The 7500-nt window shown below is 45.2% G+C and overlaps 1 protein-coding gene across 3 annotated transcripts in view; it reads right to left on the bottom strand.

Annotated features, from left to right (window-relative positions):
- Nucleotides 1–1053: 1053 nt before the first annotated feature.
- pex5la (peroxisomal biogenesis factor 5-like a) overlaps nt 1054–7500 on the bottom strand; it is a 96887-nt gene continuing 90440 nt past the window's right edge. For 2 of the 3 annotated variants that reach the window (XM_048251653.1, XM_048251654.1), the window contains exons 14-15: nt 4779–4976; nt 1054–4571 (exon numbers count right to left, since the gene is read on the bottom strand). In XM_048251653.1, the coding sequence (XP_048107610.1) occupies nt 4538–4571; nt 4779–4976 (232 nt within the window). In that variant the 3' untranslated portion in view covers nt 1054–4537. Of the gene's footprint in view, nt 4572–4748; nt 4977–7500 lie in introns of those variants that run through there. The other variant, XM_048251652.1, reaches the window with a different exon arrangement.

Raw genomic sequence — 7500 nt, 5'->3', positions numbered from 1 at the left:
GAGTAAGGAGGTAGTGTTAAACGTCCCACATACTCGACGCACCGACCTGTAGCGCGACAATGTGACGTCACAGAAGCGCCATAACCATTTATACTCGCGCGTGGTGGTCGCAACACTAGTTGGTACGGAAGGGGGCGGGACTTTTGAGCTCTATTGACATTACAAACTAACCCCATGCATTTGGAGGATTCTTTGAGTGCTGTGTGTCCTCATTAGAGAGTCTCTGCCTCTAATCAGAATCAAACAATCCCTAACACGGATAATAAACAGCAGAACATGAACAGAAAACAGAGACAGATTAGAAACAAACAACACGCACACAGAAGATATATTACAAGGGTTTATTTTTTTTAAAAGATTACTTTCATATATATATAATATATTATATATGTATATATGAAAATAACATATATATATATATATATATATATATTCATATATATTTATCCTGGAGATATTTGTATCGTTGTTGTGGTTGAGTACATTGTGAATAAGATATGTAAGTCGACTATAAAGGATCTAGTTTCATTCTGTCCTGTGAAATGTACACAGTATGTTTCTCCATACAGTACATTCTATGTAGTTTGGATATAAAGCATGTCATAGATACAGAGCATGTCATAGATACCGAGCGCAGTGCAGTAAGATAGGGCTCATTGTCTGGATAATAAGAGCGCTAAATTAAGAGGAGTGGATGCTATATGGGAATGCATGCAGGCTAAGTCTGAAGGCTAGGGGGGTTAGATAGGACATCATGCACTCTGCACACGCTGGGCTGCAGAAACTTCTAGAAGAAAACAGAATAGGGTGTCTGCGCAGTGCAGTAGCTCCGTCAGCAGGAGGATCTCAGCATCTCCGTAACACCCTGACACATGCTAACCTCATCACACACATGACAAGCAAACTAACCTCGTCACACACAAACACTCAACAAACTAACCTCATCACACACAAACACACACACTCAACAAACAAACTAACCTCATCACACACACAACAAACTAACCTCATCACACATACACACGACAAACAAACTAACCTCATCACACATACACACGACAAACAAACTAACCTCATCACACACACACAACAAACAAACTAACCTCATCGCACACACACAACAAACTAACTTCATCACACACACACACACACACACGACAGGCAAACTAACCTTGTCACACGTAACTCTTACACACAGCTCATTATAACATGACACATAACTAATTCTCTCACATACATAGTCATCGTCAAAATTACCGAGGTTTATCTGACTTTTGGGAAAATGTGCTTGAAAATCCACCATCAAGTAGCCACCATTCTGTCCTGTGAGTTCATATTATGAATATAGATAGTGACAGAATGTATATTTCTTTATTTATAATAGAATATAACTATCTTGCACTACATCATGTCAGATACACCTTGTTAATTGTGAGGCGATGACAGAATGGCTGTCCTGTACTGAACATGGCTTGGTACAGCTTAGTCGTAAATGCATCCAGTCTTCTCCTCTCCTCCTCCCCTCTTCCCCCTGTCATCTTTTCCTCCTCTCCTCCCCTCCTCATCTCTTCCTCCTCTCCTCTCTCCATCTCCTGCCACTCTATCAGAAATGCTGAAGCAGCAGCTCCTACACAAGCAAACGAACACATAGACACACTCACTCACACACACACACACACACACACACACTCACTCTCACACACATACACTCAGTGTCTCCCCTCAGAATAAATGGAGACATCTGAGTGCTATGAAATATGGAGAATGCCACTCCAGCATCTCTCAGCAGTTGCAACCTTTACCTGTCAACCTCCATCCATCCCTCAACCCACACACCGGCTTGTGACACACACATAAACACACACACACAATCACAAGGCAAGCAGGTACCCAACTTGGTCTGTAGAGGACACATGAACATGGTTCTCATGAGTCACCATAAGGTCAGAGTTAACCCTAATCTGTACCCAAACCCCCATCTTTACCCGAACCCCAATCTTTACCCAAACCCCCATCTTTACCCGAACCCCAATCTTTACCCAAACCATAATCCTTATCCAAACCCTAATATTTACCTAAACCCTATTCTTTGCCCAGAACCTAATCCCTACCCAAACCCTAACCCTTCCCCAAACCTTTACCTAAACCGTAATCCTTACCCAAGACTTAATCCTTACCCAAACCTTTACCTAAACCATAATCCTTACCCAAGCCTTAATTCTTACCCAAACCTTTACCTAAACCGTAATCCTTACCCAAGCCTTAATCCTTACCCAAACCTTTCCCTAAACCGTAATCCTTACCCAAGCCTTAATCCTTACCCAAACCTTTACCTAAACCGTGATCCTTACCCAAACCCTGGGCTCCAGGAACACATGTCCTACTGGCCACCACAGACATATATGTCACCCATACATCATCACAGAGACCTACATCATACATAAGCATTACATCATGTCATACATCAGCCATACATCATATACTCCAGCCATACATCATATACACCAGCCATAAATCATATACTCCAGTAATAAATCATATACATCAGCCATACATCATCACAGAGACCTACATCATACATAAGCATTACATCATGTCATACATCAGCCATACATCATATACTCCAGCCATACATCATCACAGAGACCTACATCATACATAAGCATTACATCATGTCATACACCAGTCATACATCATCACAGAGACCTACCGTACATCATACATAAGCATTACATCATGTCATACTCCAGCCATACATCATCACAGAGTGGTACAGGATCGTAGAGACATAAGGATTCACACTTACACAGGATCAGACAAACAGCCCCTATAGAGTCGTGCATGAGTACAGGGTCGCCTGTCACCCAGGACCATACAGTCATTCAGAGTCATAAAGTCACTTATTCACATAATCATTAGGTATTATTATGAAATCATCATTAAGTCATTATTAATATTATTAAATCATCATTAAACCATTATTAATTAATGATTAAATCATTCAGGATGATTATCGTTCAGTATGGATCATCTGCTGTGTGTGCATGGGATGGAGGTGATGTCAGTTGAGTGAGTGCTGCAGTGTATGTGTGTGTGTGTGGTGTCTCATAATAGAGATTAGACAGTATACACCAGACAGATAGCATGGATCAGACAGTATGGATCAGTGCAGTATTAATCAGACAAATAGTATGGATCAGGCAGATAGTATGGATCAGACGGTATGGATCAGACAAATAGTATAGATCAGGCAGATAGCATGGATCAGACAGTATGGATCAGTGCAGTATGGATCAGGCAGATAGTATGGATCAGACAGATAGTGTGGATCAGACTCTATGGATCAGACAGATAGCATGGATCAGATAGTATGGATCAGACAGATAGTGTGGATCAGACTCTATGGATCATATAGTATCAGGCAGACAATATGGATCAGTGCAGTATGGATCAGATAGATAGCATGGATCAGGCAGTATGTATTAGACAGTATGGATCAGGCAGACAGTATGGATCCAAATCTATGGATTAAACACTATGGCTCAGACAGACAGTATGGATCAGGCAGACAGTATGGATCAGACAGTATGGATCAGGCAGACAGTATGGATCAGTGCAGTATGGATCAGTGCAGTGAGATGCTCTTCCACAGCAATATGACTAAAGGAAGAGCACTGAACTAGAGCTGATTCGGCCCTGAGTCAGCTTGTGTGTGTGTGTGTGTGTGTGTGTGTGAGTGTGTGTGTGAGTGAATGTGTGTGCGTGTGTGTGTGCTCTTTAACATGCATATGCAGTGAAGCAGCTAACCAGCCTAATGCCCACAGGGAAGAGATTACATGACTGCTCTGTGGATAAAGGAAGCTAATCAAACTAGCCTAATCACATGCGTGTATGTGTGTGTATGTGTGTGTGGACAGATCAGTTGGCTGATGGATGGAATGATTGAAATGATGATCTGAAAAGTGAGAAAAGTGAAAAAAATGTGTGTGTGTGTGTGTGTGGAGTGTATATGCATCCAGAGGCAGAAGATGGCTTATGTTTGTACCATACAGGTGTCATATGGCATGCACCTAGAGTAAGACGTTCACTCCAGGCAGCTAACTACAGGATGTCTGTATGCGTGTGTATGTATGTATCTGTGTGTGTGTGTGTGCAGTATGTGTGTGTGTGTGTGTCTGTATGTGTGTGTGTGTAAGGCTGTCCCCGTGGAGTGACCAGTGGCAGTAGGGTCGTTGGGAAGAGCAGGAGAGTAGAGGAACATTCTGGAAGCCTGATCCAGGAGCTGCTTCTGCTCACGCAGTGCCACAGTCTCCAGGACAACGGTCTCCAGGACAACGGTCTCCAGAACAACGGTCTCCAGGACAACAACAGGTAAGGTAAACACTAAAGAGGTCAGATGGCATCCCATGACGGACAGCAAATGACCCTTGGGGTCAAAGGTCAGTGCTGCGTCTGTGGGGTTCCGTCTGTAAGGTGCTTCAGTTCTACATGGTGTGTTCTCTAAGGCAAATTTAGTTCTGCTGCTGTTCTGAATTCCTCAGTGGAACCGTCTGGAACAGCAGCAGGCAGAGCTACGCTACAGTGGTACGCAGGAAACAAAACAAACAAACAAATAAATAAAAAGATAAACAAACAAACAGTCTCTCAAATTCTAGTGCTTTTATCGTGCAAATCCAAATCCCACCCCCAAACACATGCCCCGCCCACGAGTAAAGGGTTCGCCTGCTCTCATTGGTGCAGGCGGGGGTGTGGAGGGTCGAAGGGAAGGAGCCAATCACATGTCCAGGTTGAAGGCGCGCATGAGCTGGTCGAGGTCCCCGATGTTGGCGGCCTGGAAGAGCTCGGGCTGGTCCAGCATGGAGAGGGCGATGCGCAGCGCAGCCCAGATGTTCCCCTGCATCACCTGCTGGGACAGCTGCCCGCTGTGGCTCTTCCTCTGCAGGCTCAGCGCCGTCAGGAAGTTACTGGCCGCCTCCCTGCACACGCACACGCACACACACACACACACACACACACACACACACACATACACATAAAGACTGTCAGAGATAGAGATTTGTGTGTGTGTGTGTGTGTGTATGTAAGTGTGGGTGTGCTCATATTTATGTGTGTGTTTTTGTATGTGTGTGCTTATGTTTGTGTGGGTGTGTGTGTGTATGTGTGCTAATATTTGAGTGTGTCTAAGTCAGCGTTTCTCAAACTGTGGGTTGCGACCCACTACTGGTTCGCGAAGACATGCCAGGTGGGGCGCGAACTGACGTGAAAAACAGGAGTCTTTTTTATTTTTTTTATGTGTAGCCTAGGCATGAAGATTATCACTGGCCTGAGCAGCAGCTCTGTGGGGGGACCTGGACAGGGCAAACCAGTTGAACCACTTCTACAACAGGTTTGACTGCCCTGCTCCAATGGCGGTGGTCTGTCCACCACCCCCAGCTGACTCAGACACGGCTCTTGTTTGCGTGCCTGCCCTACCCCCAACTCCCAGCCTCCCAGTCTCTTCAGCTCTGCATCCCGGTGACACCCAACGACCTTAGCCACCATCACCTCACACCCTGCCCCCGCCTGACGCCTCCTTGCCGGTGCCTGTTGAGGTGTCCACGACTCTGGCAGCCTTGACAGGGACATCAAGGAGGTGGTCATCCCCCAGCCCCACCCCCAAACCCCCTCAATACCAGTGCAATACTCACCTCCATCATAACAGGCTATCGTACCCCCACCATCACTGTATATTGCACCCCTCCCCCACATGGCGATCACGAACAATGAGGTGACAACGACCTCAGTCAACAGCCATCAGACACACAGATCCCAGGACGCTCACCTGGTAACCTGGATTACAGCGACCACAGTTCGTCAGACTGAAGAACTGTCACTCTGACACTGTGATCAGCAGCGCCACAGGGAACTGTGCTCTCTCCAGTCCTGTTCACCCTGTACACATCTGACTTCTGCTACAACACCGAGTCATGCCACATGCAGACGTTTTCTGACGATACTGCAATTGTGGGGTGTATCAGGAACAGTCAGGAGGAGGAGTACAGGAGCCTGGTGGAGGACTTTGTGCAATGGTGCAAACTCAATCATCTACAACTCAACACTTCAAAAACCAAGGAGATGGTGGTGGATTTCCGCAGGTCTAAGCCCATTCTGCTACCAGTCCCCATTGATGGGGTCAATGTGGAGGTGGTAAGCACCTATAAGTATCTGAGTCTCCACCTGGACAATAAACTGGACTGGTCAGCCAACACTGATGCACTCTATAAGAAAGGGCAGAGCAGGCTGTACTTCCTGAGGAGGCTGCGGTCCTTCAATGTGTGCAGCAAGCTCCTCAGGATGTTCTACCAGTCTGTTGTTGCCAGCGTCCTCTTCTATGCAGTGGTATGTTGGGGAGGAAGCAAAAAGAAGAAGAATGCTGGACGACTTGACAGGCTGGTAAGGAAAGCTGGCTCTGTAGTGGGAGCTGAACTGGAGTGCATCACTTCAATATCTGACCCACTCACTCACCCACTCCACAACACTATTGTTAAGCAGAAGAGCCTGATCAGCTGGAGACTTCGCTCACTGCCTTGCACAACAGACAGACTGAGGAAGTAATTTGTCCCCAGGGCCATTGAACTGTTCAATGCTTCACTTAAGGGAAGAGGAGAGATAGACTTCTCTGCATAGTCTGTCTGCCTCTTCACCACCTCCATGTCTTGAACTGTCTGTCCACTAGCCACTTTTTACCACTGTCTTCTGCCTCACTGTTTGCGTGCTATATTAGAACATTATCACAACCCCTCCCTCCATGCCACAGCCGAACTGTGGCCACACTTATACCTTTTCTTAAAATAGTTATACATATAGATATATAGATATATAGACTTTATTCTTGCACTGTTGCACTGTTGGACTTACTCATTTGCACTATCACCATGACACTCACTCACACAGAGCACCTTACCTTACCTTACTATGTACAGAGAATCACAGGCTCAGTCCCTGCCTCAGTCATTGCAAGCGCCTCTTGATTGATTAATCACCACTATGTGGATACTGTTTTTAGAATTGATTTAGATTAAGTGTTAGTTAGTATAATTTGTATTTTAGTATATTTAGTATATTCTTTATCTTCTACTGTCGTTATTGCTTAGTTGTGTTTTTAAATTATATACTTCTAATTACTTTTTCTGCTGTTAGTGAATGTGTGTGTGTTGTCTATATGCTACTGAGACCTTGAATTTCCCCTGGGGATCAATAAAGTATCTATCTATCTATCTATCTAGGCCCAGGTAGCACCCGAAGCGCAATGGACGCACTGTGTTATTCATAGGGAAGCGCTCGTGTCAAGGCAACTTAGTTAGTCCCGACCTGAATGAGATTTTGAACGAGGTTGTGAGAGTGGTGAATTTTATCAAGACACGGCCCTTAAAAGCGTGTCTATTCTTTGCACTTTGCGAGAAGATGGGAGCTGACCAAAAGGCTGTACTGTTTCACAGCGAGGCAAGGTGGCTTTCCCGG

This window comes from Alosa alosa, chromosome 9 (genome assembly GCF_017589495.1).
Source record: "Alosa alosa isolate M-15738 ecotype Scorff River chromosome 9, AALO_Geno_1.1, whole genome shotgun sequence".
In the NCBI taxonomy this organism is placed as follows: Eukaryota; Metazoa; Chordata; class Actinopteri; order Clupeiformes; family Clupeidae; genus Alosa; species Alosa alosa.
Note: the sequence above shows the minus strand (reverse complement) of the source record. Positions and strands in the feature narration are given on the sequence as shown.